This window comes from Acartia tonsa, chromosome 7 (genome assembly GCF_053477335.1).
Source record: "Acartia tonsa isolate MP-2025a chromosome 7, ASM5347733v1, whole genome shotgun sequence".
In the NCBI taxonomy this organism is placed as follows: Eukaryota; Metazoa; Arthropoda; class Copepoda; order Calanoida; family Acartiidae; genus Acartia; species Acartia tonsa.
Genome location: NC_137266.1, coordinates 17,304,534 through 17,320,310, shown reverse-complemented (window position 1 = coordinate 17,320,310; position 15,777 = coordinate 17,304,534). Strand labels below are relative to the sequence as shown.

Below are 15,777 nucleotides of genomic sequence, written 5' to 3'. Positions count from 1 at the left end.
AACACTAGATACGTCAAACAGTAGATGCGACAAACGCTAGACAGACAAACAGTAGATGCGTCAAACGCTAGACAGACAAACAATAGATGCGTCAAACACTAGACTGCGACAAACAGTAGAATTTTCAATTTCGCGACAAACGATAGAATTTTTAAAGTGCGACAAACACTAGAAACGACATATGCTAGAATTTAAACTTATAAAATATTCATAGACATTTTCGTTCATAAATACTAAATTAAAAAAATCTATCAACGCAGGGATCTAAAGGGATAAGATAATTGCCGAAAAATCTATGTACATACTGTAAAATTAGTGGTTATAACGTTTGAACACTCAACTTTTTAAACCAACCAATCAAAATTAATTCACGTAACAAAAGTTGTGTAGTCAATGAATAAAAAACGTTCGTATAAAACTTTGAGGACTAGTGTAATAAACAGCACTGCTATCATTGTCCTTTCCCTGCAGATTTGCCCCAAGAAATTGATAATTTTTTTTTGTTGGGGGTGGTTGGGAGTGTCTCACCCCTAAGAAAAAGCTTAAAACCATCACTAGACCATTATGTATATCCCTGAAGAGTAGAGCCCATTAGTTTGAGCGGTTACCGGGATCCTAAGCTTAAGACGGTAATACAGAGATCATTCTACTTTGTATTATAGATATAATAGGATTAATTCTAGCGTTTGTCGTATCTATTGTTTGTCGCCTTTAGAAAAAAATCTAGTGTTTGTCATATTCTAGCGTTTGTCGCATTCTAGCGTTTGTCGTATCTAGCGTATTTCGTGTCTAGGGTTTGTCTGTCTACTGTTTGTCTATCTAGCGTTTGTCGCATCTACTGTTTGACGTATCTAGGGTTTGACGTAGTGCCGTTTTTAATTGATGTAGTTATTGCTTAAGATAATAGGCAGCTATTGTAAATGAATCACAAAATATGACATTAATAGCTGATTAAATTTACGAAACTCAATCTGTCTTTAACAATTAAAGATACCGTCAAAATTCTAAAAAACACATATTCTTATTATACAGAATCTACGCTACTTCAAATAGGAAGTAAGCAAATTTTGAACCTTTTCAAAGCTTTTCAAAAAAAGAGTCCTTTGTGATTAATGTTACATAATTTATTTCAATATGTTATTATGTTATTGATACCATGTTATTCCATGATTATAATCGATAATGCATATATGTCATGTGAAAAACTTTGAAAGTAAAAGTTACATCATTTTAATTGCTTCTGAAATATGTATAACAGTGGCTTCGCTCCTAGCATCTAGGTCCCCTGTCGTTAAGGGATTGGAAGAGTTTAAAACTAACCTAAAATCGACCCAAAGACTTTGATCATAGACGTCCAAGGGGGGGGGGGTAAAGGGGTGATTACCCCTCCCAAAATTTTGGACTTTCAATTTTTACCCCCCCCCCCCCCAAAATAAAAAAATGCCTCTATGAAATAAAGATTACCCCCCCCCAAAAAAAAAAAATGAGCTTGGGGGTGCCGTAGGCACCCCTAAATTTTTTATTTTCAAAATTTTACCCCCCTCCCCCCCAATAAAAATGCTTCGACGCCCCTGACTTTGATTCAGTAATAAAAAGCCTAAAACCAGCCCATAAGCTATATCTATCCTTCATTTAAATAGAAATGTTGTTACCGAGATATTAGAGGACAAACATAAAGCCGAAAAAAAAACAATTTGATTCCATAAAAATGTATCTATCTTGTACGGACAAATAAAGTTATAGAGTAGATGCTTATAAATCATGGAAATCTTTTCCGGAAATTTCAAGTATCTATCTTTATCAGCAGCCAAGCAAACCATATCGTTCATTGTTTTTTTTCTAATCCAAAACACTGTATAATCAATCGGAGATTGAAGCGTAATATTGTCATTGGAATCTTCTTCGAAAATTCCAATCGTTAAGTTAAAATAGCTGCCGATGGGAGTGACGTTTTCAAACTGACAGACGGGCATTTGAAATTATAGAATGGCTTTGCCATTATAATAATATTTAATACGGACTTAGATTTTAAGACTTTATCATAGGGATGAGTCGCATTTCATATAATGCCTAATTTTCCCAGAAATCATTATTTAAAGCACCAGAAAAGAAAGAAACTCATATCATAAAAAATATGTCAAAAAATAATTTATTTGTCTTAAAAGGACTATGGACGCTTTAGCAATGACTATAGAGTTGCTACGCTTTCCAAACTATTACAGGAATCATCGTACCAAGTTTAAGATCATTAGAACAATTCTAACATACCTGAATGTATAATGAACCTCATTTTCATTTCAACCATATACAAATTCACAAATAAAAGTCCATCTCAAAAAATTTTAAACGAATTCAGCAAAAAAAATCTATCAAAGTGAAGCTAAAAAATCTATCAAATATTTTGAAATTTTTTAAAATTATCTAAATTATGATCACTGTATAAAATTTGAGAAACAACTGATAAAATTTCCCATCATGGTTAGATCTATCCTTACTCTGTATTTCTCTTTCTCTCCGGCCATAGAAATTTCAACGAAAGCGAATCGTAAAGTGTTTATTCTTTGAAGCAAATATCCTTTATATAATGTAAACGGAGAGGGTATCCTTATATAAAAGTAACAGGATGTCTGCGTGTACCGAAGGATCTCGCTAACTGGTTCTATTTTAAGATGAAGCTTTTCATAAGCCATAGAAAGTTTATAACAATTTGTGGGGAGGGTACCACCACCCTCCCGAGATAAATCGCCCCTAGAAAAAATACCACCATATTTTTTACTTGAAAAAAAAATAGAATTGAAAATGGGCTGGGGTCACCCGCCCCCCCCCCCCTTTACCTCAAGAGGCATCTAGGGGGCTGCCGCTAGTAAGCCAACATAAACTCAAAATGAAGGACTTGCTATTGAGTAATTTTAGCATTATTGTGTAAGCACCGAACCGAATAACTCGGGAGCCATGCGTGCGTTGTGGTAAAATGTGTAAGCGATATTCCTCGCGCGTTATGTCCTTACCCCCTTACAAAAAACTTTCCATATTAACACAGTAAAACTACAGCTAACAATAAATTTATATTGTACTGTTATTTTGTACAATTATATTCTTAAAAACAGCTTTTTATATATGTTTCAGGGATGTAAGTTAAAATAACGGCAAGATTTATTGACTAAAGCTTTATAAATGAAGAATTTTAAACCAAAGAATTGAGATTGAAGGATAATCCATCATCTATTGCTTTATCCCTTTTCCCTGATGACTAAAATTCCGGAAGGAACTAACAATATAACTGTTTTAATAATTCTTTAACAACGGTCATAAGGCCGGGATCTTAGGGGATAAGATAATGAACGATAAATTGATATTCATCCCAAATAGTGATGAGAAAGATTATCCCTTTTGGATTATTGATGTAAAGTTTGGACCAACCAATCAAAATTCAGCGAAAAAGTTTTCCCTGTCCAAAAAAGGACTCTTTTTGGTCGATACAAGTAATTTTAATACAATAGTAAACTTTGGTTTATTACCTTAAGACATCAGTAACAGCTAGCTAGACCCTATAGGGTTGTAATCTAATTTTGAAAAATAATTGAAAACTTGTAAACAAACTTCATTCAAAGATAAAAAAGAATTTCTAATCTATAAAATTTTAAACGCTAAGCATTTTTTTAGACAAGGTAATTTTGGTTTTTCTCCCCTCTCAATTTTGTCTCATTCAGTTTTTACCCTCTTTCTTTTTATTTACTTGATGCTTACTATCAGTAAAATCTGATCATTTTGGACAAAGTATATACTATCAAACGTTTGACTGTCCGGCTGAAACGTATTAAAAATGTTATTTTTTCGTCAAAAACATAACTTTAACTAAATTAATATATAAAACTGTGTTTCAAAATATTGCAAAAACAAGGATGAAATCATTCATAATTATCAAACCACAATAAAATCTTAGATAGACAAACGGACAAAGTAAGTTATAGAGTAGATGTTCAGTGGTTATTGAAATAAAAAAAAAGAGAGAGAACGCGATGATATTAATAGAAAATCAAGCAACCTATTTACATTTCTATAATGTCTTTTTATAGTGTGACCTACAAACTAACGGACCATGCTCATTCATAGAGGGAATCATCACAAAAAATTCAATTGATTATCTTAATTCGGAGCCCAGAAAATCATATATATTATACATATAGACATTATGAGGAGTAGCTTTGCTACTAAAGGCTGTAAGTCTAACAATAATCTTAAATATTCTTGTTTTTATCACATTACTACTATTGTATCTCCTGAAATAGCTTGGCTGTTTTCAGTACTTGCCATATTCTTATATAAAAGTAACATTATGTCGGTGTGTCTAGTAAAGCGAAAGATCTTGCTAACCACTTATCCGATATGGTTCTCCTTTGCAGTGATGTTTCATTGATGTCCAGGAAATTCTTTTGTTAAATTGAGTGGAGGGTCGACTTACCACCCCCTTTCCTCAAGTGCCCATAGAGGCGTTTAGGCTAATAAAAAAAACGTAATATTGTGAGTCAGTATTTCAAGATTCAACAGAGTAACTTGTTTAACTGTCCGAATTCATATGAAGAAAATTGTCTCAACTCAATGAGTTTGTCCATTCAAGTGTAAGCAGAAGGAAATTAAAACTTCAAACAGAATTCTTTTTTTTCTTTAAAAGAAAAGTTAATTTCAAAAAGAATAAAATATCTGCTTTAGGGGGAAGACACATATAATATGTATTTGTACATAATATTTCTTGTTTTGTCTTAACTAAAATGTCTGAAGAAAACGCTTTAAGGTATTAAAATAACCCTTCCTTCTGCGGTATTTATGCAACCCAATTTAACCTAACCTAATATCCTAATATTTATGCAATGGGTAAAAAGAAGGCTATTGCGTTTTCCTTAAGGTTATCTCAATGGATTGTTGTAAATATGTTTAAGTTATTTGATTTAAATTATAAATTGTTTATTTTTTAACTTTATGGCTGAGAGTCCTTGGTTGAGTAAAAGGTTTAATTTGCTAAAAGAAATTAGATATGTCCCAATATGATAATCTTATTTTGAGCACAAATGTTTTTAAAAAGAATGTTATATTCTTAGATTTCAGTAGATTGTTGTATTCAATTAATTTATGGAATATGGATCTTTATGTAATCAAGTCTAAAAATGTTAGTATGACCATATCAAGCATTCTATGTATATTTAAGATCCATACAAAATTCCATTCAAACTACAAAACAGAGTTTAATATTAAATCAGTTCTTACTTTATATTTTTGAATTTTCGTAAGTCTCACTTTTTGATTTGCTTCGCATTTGTGGATGTTGCTATCCTTGTTATTAACAGGACTCGGCAACCGCGCAGCAGCCGTAAATAAGCCTTGAATTGAAATTTAAAATTTTTTTTATATAGGTCAGGTTTAGACTTCCAGGTGATTTTTAAAGTTGTAAAACGTTGATTTGCCCTTGGCAGACGGCTGACGCTTGTCTGCCAAACCCTAAATATATGTTGGCTTTACCTCTTGTTTTGTATTTATTTAAAAACTTTAGCTTAAGAATGAAATATTCCCTTGTAAAACTAAAATATAAATTTAGAACGGATTTCCTTATGCATATATACATGTATATATAAAGTTACATATAAATTACATCAAAATAAATTTTGGCGCAGCTATAGAATTATTTTTTTATTTATAGAAAACTTTTCTTTAAATCACTATTGGCTGCGCCATTTACAACTATTAATCGAAAAGTTGGAGGATTACGTCTAGAAAAATGGCTTAAAACCATCCCAGGACCTATACAAAGCTTTTCTAAGATTGAGAACTCAATTCTCTGAATGGTTAGCAAGATCTAAAAGGACAAACAAACAAAAACTTTACTAGTTTATGTAATACAATATCATAATAAAAAGCTAAATTTTTCTTACACACTTTCGTCCTAAATCTCAATAGAAAGAAAATATTCATGTTTTCCAGAAAATGCCACGCAACCTATACACAATCTTTCTTGTTCTTAATATTTATAAATATGTTCCATATCGAATATCTAAATTATCCTTCTGGGACACTAGAAGCTAATAATATACATCCGACCCAAAAGTTTCTTGGGTTATGGATTTTTATATCCTCCAGAAAATCCGCCAAAATTGTTTATGCTAAAGAGTATTATTGTCCGCGTATGAAAAGATATAATTTGTCTGATTATTATATACAAAAGGGGTCCAAAGGCCCGGATCAACAAAAATATAAATCAAATACCATAAATATATCAATTTTACAGCCAATTGACCCATTTTGTTTTTTAAGTATGTGAAATAAAATAACGCCGGTCTAAATCTCAACCCCTTCATCCCACATACCTCCCTCGTTTTTTGTTTAAGAGTTGTGTCAAAATGTCCTAAAGAAGGTAAAATTTTCGGGTGAATACAACTGAAAAAGCCCCCTGGAAAAAATACCACTCTACAAAAATAATGTTAGGATTTAGAATTAAAGTCCACCCATCTATAAAGGCTAAGGGCTCAATATGAAAATGTTGAAATTCAGTTTGGAGTAATTCTAAGATAACCCAAAAGAACGTAAATATTTTTTCTTACGTTGCTATGGGGAATTTTTGATGCGTAAGTGAACAAGAACGATTTTAACCATGCAAGGAAGCTGTCAGATTATCAGGGCCGGGATCAAGGGATAAGACAATGGACGACAAATTGATGTAAATATCCAATAATGATAAACAAAATTACCCCACATATGTGGAACCAACCAATCAAAATTCAGTTAAAACACCCTGCCTGGAGTGGACAGGTAGTTAACGAACAAATTAATCAAAATTTAAAATGAGTCCTCAAAGTTTTTTTATGCGCACTAGTGTGATAAGTAAGTCTAATGCCCCCTCCCTCCTTGTAGATAATGGATATTTGATAGAGCCATGCTGCTTTATAATTAGCTTATTCCCTTTACTATAATCATTTTCTTATTATTGAATCAAAATAGGATTTTTTTCCTAAATAAAATTATTATTTAACCTTTTAAAGGTTATTTTAGTTTATTTATAGAGCAACTATTATTTTTTATACAAGCAATTATATAGACTCGAACGACGTTCAACGTAACACACATATATACGTCATATATTAGTAACAAGGATCACAGCTTCCATAAGAAGCGAAGCACTAAAAATGTGTGAACTAACGGACAAAGGAAGTTATAGAGCATATTCAAAGTGTCATAAAATCACGAAACTTATTTTTTTGGGGGGATAAAATGTGTATTTTTCTTGCGTTGAATGATCGACAGACTGACGGACCAATTGAAGTATATTCTGGATGCTCGTTGATTAAAGGCTACAACAAAAAAATCAGTCCCTATCTTCAACAGTAGCCGAGAAATTCACGTTTACCTATTCCGGTTCTTTTAGACGTACGAACATTTCTAATTATAGAGTAGCTTCGCTAATAACAACGTGTGTTAGAAAATCCCCCCCAAAGGATTTAAAAGTATTGTTCTTTAATCAGTTTGGGGATTTACAATCTTTTGCGCTAACGTTATGGGGGATAATTTGGGCGAGTTATGTATGGGATTACAGGTTATTAGTAGGGTTGGGCCGGATACTTTTTTTGGCCGGATAACGGATATCCGGCTGATTTCTAATGCCGGATATATGGCCAACGTTCGATATCCGGCAAATTACCGGATATCAGGCACTAGAAATAAGCCGAGTATCCGTTATACGTATATTTTCAGTATCCGGTATCCGGCCTTATATTGAAAATGGCCGGATTTCCGGCCCAACCCTAGTTGTTAGCATATATTTGTAGAAGCAAAGCTTCTTATACCTTATTATATAATATCAGTGGTGTGCCAACCGAAGGGGGGTATTTGGAGCAATTACCCCCCTCCCCCTTTCGCCTAAAACGCAAGAAATAGACGAGAAATATTAGAAATCATATTTTCATATTATGTAAATTTTAGTATTGTACAATGTACATGTTATTTTCTTCTGTTCAAAATTTTTTGCAAGATGTATTTTTAGCTACAACTTTTTACTTCCCCCGTCTTCCATTCATTAGTAGAGAAGGGATTGGGGGGAAGAGAGGAGGGAAAGGGATGGGAAAGAAATGGGGATCATGCCTAAAATGAATAAACCCCACCCCTTAAAAACTCCATTATCTAAGATTAGTATAGATAATAACCCCCCCCCCCCCACCCCCTTAGACAAAGTGCTTCGCACGCCACTGATCTGAAACGGTTTTGATCCAGCAGAAAATAAAAATTAGAAGCTATACTGGAATAGTTTTTATCATTGACAGCTTTTCTCGGTTAATAAAATATAAGATTATAATTCCGACTTTGTTGGAAAATTCTCTGTAATATGAAAAGATACATGACTTTTCAGTATGGCTCAGAACCGCATCTGGTCAAGAGGAAAAGTACGGATTAGAAACCATACTGGAATAGTTATTTATCGCATCTTTATATTTGAAAGCTATCCTTGGATATTTAAATAAAATGTGTTATTATTCCAGTTTTGCTGGCCTCGCGGTTCCGAGCCGATCTTGTTATACACCTTTCATCAATTAAATATTTTTGTTTTTACCCTTGCAGACTTTAACTAATTATTTCTATTGTTAAAAGCGAAGCTTTTCTATATTTAGGGTCGGTCAATCTGTAGTAGTTAGGTACGATTTAGAAAGCGTAGCAACTCTGTATTTGTTACCAGAATGTCAATACAACCATTTTAAGCATGTAGATTTTTTACTTTTCTAACAACAAATTTTTATGTGATATAATTATCCGATTGATCTGATTTTTGGATTACTGCTTTTTAGGAAAACAAAGTACAATGTCATGAGCGAAGCAACTCTATAATCAAGTCCTAAAATGTAAGTATGTCTTTCAACATTATCCTGTACTTTTTTTTCTTCAATAAATTTACTTACTATTTTGATTCGACATTTATACAACAGACCCATAGCATAGATGTGTATACAGACGACTACCTCCCTTCATTTTTCAAGGTCCTCTTTCGTCTGCTTCTTAATTATTTTCTTCTACTTGGCTGTGTTAATATAAGCGACACCATTGGTTGATTTTCAATGACCAAATAGAAAGGTTTCACAAGACGGTTTCGATGGGGAGATACAGTTATTTAAACCTTTCTCCCTCTAGTGTATTTATAGATTTATGTTCTGATTTTTCAGTTCTGACACTATACAAGTGTTAATGTTCGATTGTTCTACTGTTTCAGAGCTTTGCTTTTATGGATGTTGTCATCCTTGTTTAATAAAATTTTTGTATCTTACAAAGCTAATGATAAAACTGGAATTAATCAGGGAGGGATGGACAATGGAAAATAAAATTGAATTACAACACATTTTCATAGCAAAATGTTTTCAATCAAGTTTCAAAAACGTGAAAGAAAATTGTCGTCAATTGTACCATCCCTTTGTCCCTGGAAGGTAGTTTAATGTGCATGGCAACTAGACTATTGCGCGCTTCAACGCACAGAGCCACCAGAGCCACATTAACCCCTTACAACGTAGTACGTGACGTCAATTCACATGGTTTTTTTCGACGGAAGAGGGGGGGGAATTCCAACTTTTTTTTAAGAAGTGAAAAAGGGAAGAGAGTGGGTATAATGTATATCTGTTTTTTTGTGAATTCAAGGAAGGGGGGGGGGGGTAAATGATTTATCATATACCTGCCTGCCTGTCTATCTCTATTTAGTCGGTACCCTGTTTAGATATTGCTTAAGGTTTGTGAGATTTAAATTATTCAAAAATTAATGCTTAAGTGAAAAAACTAACCATGGAATTTTTGTTATTTTTATTTATAGCTCTTTTCGTTACTTTAGGAATGTTAGAATTGTCCTATCGATTTCAAACTTTGCTTGTTTAATTTTTAATATAAAATTTTTATGTCATAAAATTATCCGATTGGTCTGATTTTTAGAATACTGATTCCTGGGACAACATAGTACATTGTTATAAGCGAAGCATCTCTATAATCAAGTCCTAAAGTATGTCCTTAAACAATATTCTGTATTTAAGCAGTTTTTCAGCAGATTTACTTACAATTTTGATTCGTTCGACTTTAAGTGTTAATGTTCGCTTGTCCTAACGTTTCAGAGCTTCGCTTTTATGGATTTTGTCATCCTTGTTTAATTTGAATTTTCACAGAAACAAAGTATAACGATACATACATACAAATTACATTACTTTTAAGTACATATTGTCCCATTTAATTTTAGTTGCAAAAGATAGATCTTTAAAAATAAGCGTAGAGGATGATTTCATTAAGTGGGATGACAACAATTTCTATGCACACTCTATTCTTTTATCTCAATTTACTTGTAAACTCCTTCATAATGCTGGCTGGAATAACAATATAATATATGATTTTATTAATTTCATATCAAACTAAGTCTAATATACATATTGTTTCTTTTATTCGTTCTATAGGTATAGATTGATTTATGTCTTAATTCTATCTACCTAATATTATTTTTAAAAGCGAAGCTTTTGTATAATTAGGGTCGGTCCGTCCGTACGTCCGTCTGTCCGTCCGTCCGTCCGTCCGTAACGGATAGCTTTTTTCGTTAATTTAGGCATGTTAGAATTGTCCTATGGATTTCAAACTTTGCATGGTGATTCCTGCAGTAGTTAGGTACGATTTAGAAAGCGTAGCAACTCTATAATTATTACCAAAATGTCCGTACGTCCATTTTAAACATGTTGATTTTTTTACTTTTTTAACAACAAACTTTTATATGATCTAATTATCCGATTGATCTGATTTTTTGTATACTGATTCCTGGGACATCAAAGTACAATATTATAAGCGAAGCAACTCTATAATTAAGTTCTAAAAATGTAAGTATGTCCATAAACATTATTCTGTATCAAGCAGTTTTTCAACTTTGCTTACAATTTTGCATCAACTCTTATACTTTTATATTCTGATTATTCAGTTCTAACACTATACTCATTTGTCTATTTTTTTAAATGCGAAGCTTTTCTATAATTAGAGTCGGTCCGTTCGTCCGTCACAGAGAGATAGATTTTTTCACTAAATTAGGCATGTTAGAATTGTCCTATCGATTTCAAACTTTGCATGGTGATTCCTTTAGTAGTTAGGTACGATTTAGAAAGCGTAGCAACTCTATAATCATTACAAGAAAGTCCATTTTAAACATGTTGATTTTTTTACTTTTTTAACAACAAATTTCTATGTGATCTAATCATCCGATTGATCTGATTTTTGGTATGTTGATTCCTGGGACAACAAAGTATAATGTTATAAGCGAAGCAACTCTATAATCAAGTCCTAAAAATGTAAGTACGTTCATAAACATTATCCTGTATCAAGCAGTTTTTCAACAAATTTACTTACAATTTTGCTTCGACTCTTATACATTTACATTCTGATTCTGACACTATATAAGTGTTAATATCCGTTTGTTCTACCATTTCAGCGCTTTGCTTTTATGGATGTTGTCATCCTTGTTTTTTGCAGTATAGACGCTACAATATTCCGTTGGGGTTTTCCCTGTAATTAGGATTTTCTTATGTGATACGTTTGTAGATTATTTTGAGATCAATTTGATATCCTTACCCTCTCTGTCAGTTATAGGTAGATTTATGACCCCCCCTCCCTCCCAACTCCTGCCTCTTATAGAAATAATTTTGATCTATTTCAGTACCTTCATGACATATTAATCCATCATTATGAAGAAAGAAGACTTTGAGGACCCTTTGAGTAAGTTATAATTTATAAATCTACCTTAAAGATGTGTGTATGTATGTATGTAGCCCTGATTCTCTGAAGTTTCTGGATTCAGATGCATATGGAGATAAGTGACAATTCTTTTGCTAATCTTAGATTGGCAAGCTTCGCGCACAGTTGAGTGTATTCTATATTACATTTCAAGCTGAACCAAAATTCTCATGAAAGCTACTCTATTATTACATCACTCTGGCCTAGAGTTTTTGCAGATGTTCAATATCAAGCCACTCTAAATGTATGATTGGCACTTTCATGTATATTAAATCTTTCTTCAGGGAATTTCTCAGATGACATATCTCCAGAACAACCAGTTTATGATTCTGACTTAAGACGATATATTGAACTTCACAAAGAAGTTTATGTTAATGGAAAAAACATCAAGTTTGACATTAAAGGAGATCTTTTGCAACACTGCAAACTAACTGAAGAAGATTACACTGTTATTCCAAGTAAGTTTTGAAATATGAAGACACATTTTTTTAAAGTATGGATAATATTATATTAAAAACATTTTTAATGACCCCTTTCAGGGATAGAAAGCTAAAAAATTGTAATAAAGAATTTCCGACTATAAACACTGTTAGGTCCTTTTTACTTAAGCAGCTGTAATTAAGTTACATTGCATTGTATTCATATAATCTTTTTGTTATTATTTAGATACCTTATATGAAACTGTGGAAAATTGTGGATTGTCTGCAGTCAAATTCAATATAGAAGAAAGAGGAATTCCATATAATGAAAGAAGCGAGACGAAGGATGGTAAGTTTTAGATAAAGGGTTAGTTTTATAGGCTAACAGACACATAGAAAGACCAAGAATGTACAAAAGTTAAAAATTGTATATCTATAATATATTTTCATTGCAAAAATGTATGAAGTTCATGAAATCTAATATTGTTAATTTTAGGTCAAACTCCCCTTCATGTTGCAGCCAAACTAAAAAAGTTTGAAATATTTAAATATTTACTCCAACACGGTGCAGATCTTATGCAAAAAGACTTCAATGGTGAAAATATCTTTTACAAATTGAAGCTTTTCTATAAATATGGTCGGTCCGTCCATCTGGAACGGGTAGCTCTATCGATTTCAAACTTTGCATGGTGTTGCATGTTTTAGTTAGGTATGATTTAGAAAGCATAGCAACTCTATATTCGTTACCAGAATGTCCGTTTTAAACATGTTGATTTTTAACTTTTTTAACAACTAATTTTTTCGTGTCATAATGTATGCAGGTAGTTTTCAACAAATTTACTAACATTATTGTTTCGATTTTTATAAATTTATATTCTGATTATTCAGTTTTGACACTCTACAATTGTTAATGTTAGTTTGTCCTACCGTTTCAGAGCTTCGCTTTTATGGATGTTTTCATCCTTGTTACAATAGGGTCGCGGAATGTTAATCTATCCGTCCATAATGGATAGCTTTGATAATTTATTTAGACACATAAGATTTAACCTATATTTTCGTAACTTGGCGTGTTGGTTCTTGTAATGATTAGGTACAATAATATAGTGCCTCATTATAATAAAATGACATCAAATAATACACATGACAGGCCAGTATACATGTTACTATTTGTCAATTACATTGTATACTGGCCTATCATTGGTCATTTGTATTGTATGACGTCATTTTTATAATGTAATTTAAGCTACTTCATTGGTTGAAACATTTCACAGATTTGGTACGTAAATTGTCGCATATCTTAGAAATGAATAGTTTGAATTTCTTTGAATTTAGTTAATGTTATCTTTTAAAAAATAATATTGTCCTAAAATTTTGTTGCATCACATTATTTGTATGTAACAAGTATATAACAAAAATAAACAAAGTTCATTTGTCACTTTCATATGATTTGTTGCCAATACAAAAATTTGTTGGTAAAAGATTTTTATAAGAAGTATAATACTATTGATTAAAAATATTTTCTATTATTTTTTAGGTAGAATTCCCCTTCATGAAGCTGCAAAATCAGGATGTCTAGACATCGTGAAATATTATCAGCAACACAATATTTCACTTCAGTCACATCAAGATTATAATAATCGTATGTTTAATATTATATTAATTTTGTGTCATTTAGGAAATATGAACACGTTTAATTTACAAAAAAGTAATTAAAGATGGGCGAGAGATAGACAAACAAAATTACTTGGATACTGATAAAAAAAATTGTTTTTTGCTTTGTTATTGTATTTTATATTAAATAATAAAAAATATAGCTTATTTATCAAATTTTAAGTAACTGTACATTTTCATACCAAAAAATGTTTTTTTCCAATCTTGGCTTTAGTAAAACTCGGCGGAAGAGGCTGTTTTTTTAACAAAACAAGAGTCCGTTTCGTCAGATCTTTGTGATATTATGAATGATATGATGTTTGGGTCGATAATCAGATGAGATTTTTTGCGCACAGTCCCTTTAAGCTTAATAAGTTAAGAAATTATTTCAGGTAATACTCCTCTGCATGAAGCTGCTATGCACGGACATTTGGAAATTGTCAAATATATTGTCAACTCTTATGAAAAACATGACATTAGACTGGACGTAGAAAACAAAGATGGTTAGTAAATTTTTATTTGAAAATTCATTAATTTTTTACTGCCACAAAAAGTTTATCAATATAAAAAAGAAAAATTTATAAATTTTCAAAATCATATATCTGTTTATTTTTATGTGTATCATTTATGTTTATGTTTTTAGGTAATACTGCATTACAACTAGCAACAGTATCTGCAAAAAATGGGATAGTTAAATTACAGATAGTTAAATTCCTTTATTTCAATGGAGCATCAATCAATACAAAAAATAAACATGGTAATTTTTTAGTACTAGTATTATATATATTATATTATTATATTATTTTAGTACTTGAGGAACTTAATTTTGAAATTTCAGATAATTTCACAATTTTAGGTCTAAGCTTGCACAAATCTTTAAATGACACTAATTTAATTTGGGACAAAATATTGGCAAAAGTTGTAAAATTGCGCAAATTTTGGAATTTATTCAATCTTAGTATTCCTGGAAGGGTTTCTATAATAAAAACATATTTTTATTCACAATTATCATATCTAGGTTCAATTTTCGAACCAACAGACCAATTTTTAGCAGACTTTGAAAAGTGTGTTGTAGGCTTTCTAAAACAAGGGGGAAGGATTGCAAAGGATAGAATTTTTCTTGACTGTAGCAAGGGTGGGCTTGGCCTGCCTAACCCAAAAGAATTTCTCACTAGTCTTAAAGTTAGCATTTTTTTTAAAAGGTCTTAAGGCAAATCATTCATGGGGTAAAGAATTGAGACAATATCTTGCAGATCCCGAAAACCCTTTATCTGTACAAATTGATAAAATTATTCCAGAATCTAACCCAATTTTGTACAATCTAGTTAAAGCTTTTTTACGTTTTTGTGATTATTATTGGAAATTTAGTGGAAACATTCTCGCTGCCCAAGTTGTTAATAATCATTTATTCACGGATAATCAAGGAAATATGATCAATAACAACTTCTTCACAATAAACTCATGGTTAAGGTATGGTAATGAACTAAAAAATCTTACCTTAAGTAATTTTATCTCAAACTTTGGCAATGTTTTAAATTATAATGAATTTTGCAGGAAATCTTCCTGTTATGTAACCCCAAATGAATTTATAAGAATGAAACATAATCTAAGAGTATTTTTAAATAGGTGTAAAACAAAATTTTCTCAAAAATCTGTTTCAATATTGGTCTTTTTTTCAAAGCCCAATTTGAGAGCAAAAGATTTTAGATACTTCTTAGATATATCCAAATCTATGTTAACTAATTGTCAACCCGTTAAAACTAGAAATACGTGGCTCAGTAATGAAATAGATATAAATAGAGAATCAAGGTTTATGTGCATGTGGCGATTATCCTATCTTCCCATGAACATAAGAGACTTTGCTTTTAAATTATCTAACAATCTTCTTCATTTTAATGCAAATTTATCAAAATTTAGTGACACTAGTCCAGCATGTACA

At 31.7% G+C, this 15,777-nt stretch overlaps 2 protein-coding genes across 2 annotated transcripts in view; one reads left to right on the top strand and one right to left on the bottom strand.

Annotated features, from left to right (window-relative positions):
• LOC145324972 (uncharacterized) overlaps positions 1-2,493 on the bottom strand; it is a 91,050-nt gene extending 88,557 nt beyond the window's left edge. Inside the window, exon 1 of the mRNA XM_080167746.1 lies at positions 2,269-2,493. Coding sequence (XP_080023872.1) covers positions 2,269-2,305 — 37 coding nt within the window. The 5' untranslated portion in view covers positions 2,306-2,493. The remainder of the gene's footprint in view (positions 1-2,268) is intronic.
• Positions 2,494-11,692: 9,199 nt separating this feature from the next.
• Positions 11,693-13,026, top strand: LOC145324167 (uncharacterized). Its single transcript, XM_080166793.1, has 4 exons — positions 11,693-11,751; positions 12,054-12,227; positions 12,436-12,537; positions 12,685-13,026. Exons 1-4 carry the CDS (start codon positions 11,721-11,723, stop codon positions 12,891-12,893), a joined length of 516 nt encoding a protein of 171 aa, XP_080022919.1. The 5' UTR covers positions 11,693-11,720; the 3' UTR covers positions 12,894-13,026.
• The last annotated feature ends 2,751 nt before the right edge of the window (positions 13,027-15,777 follow it).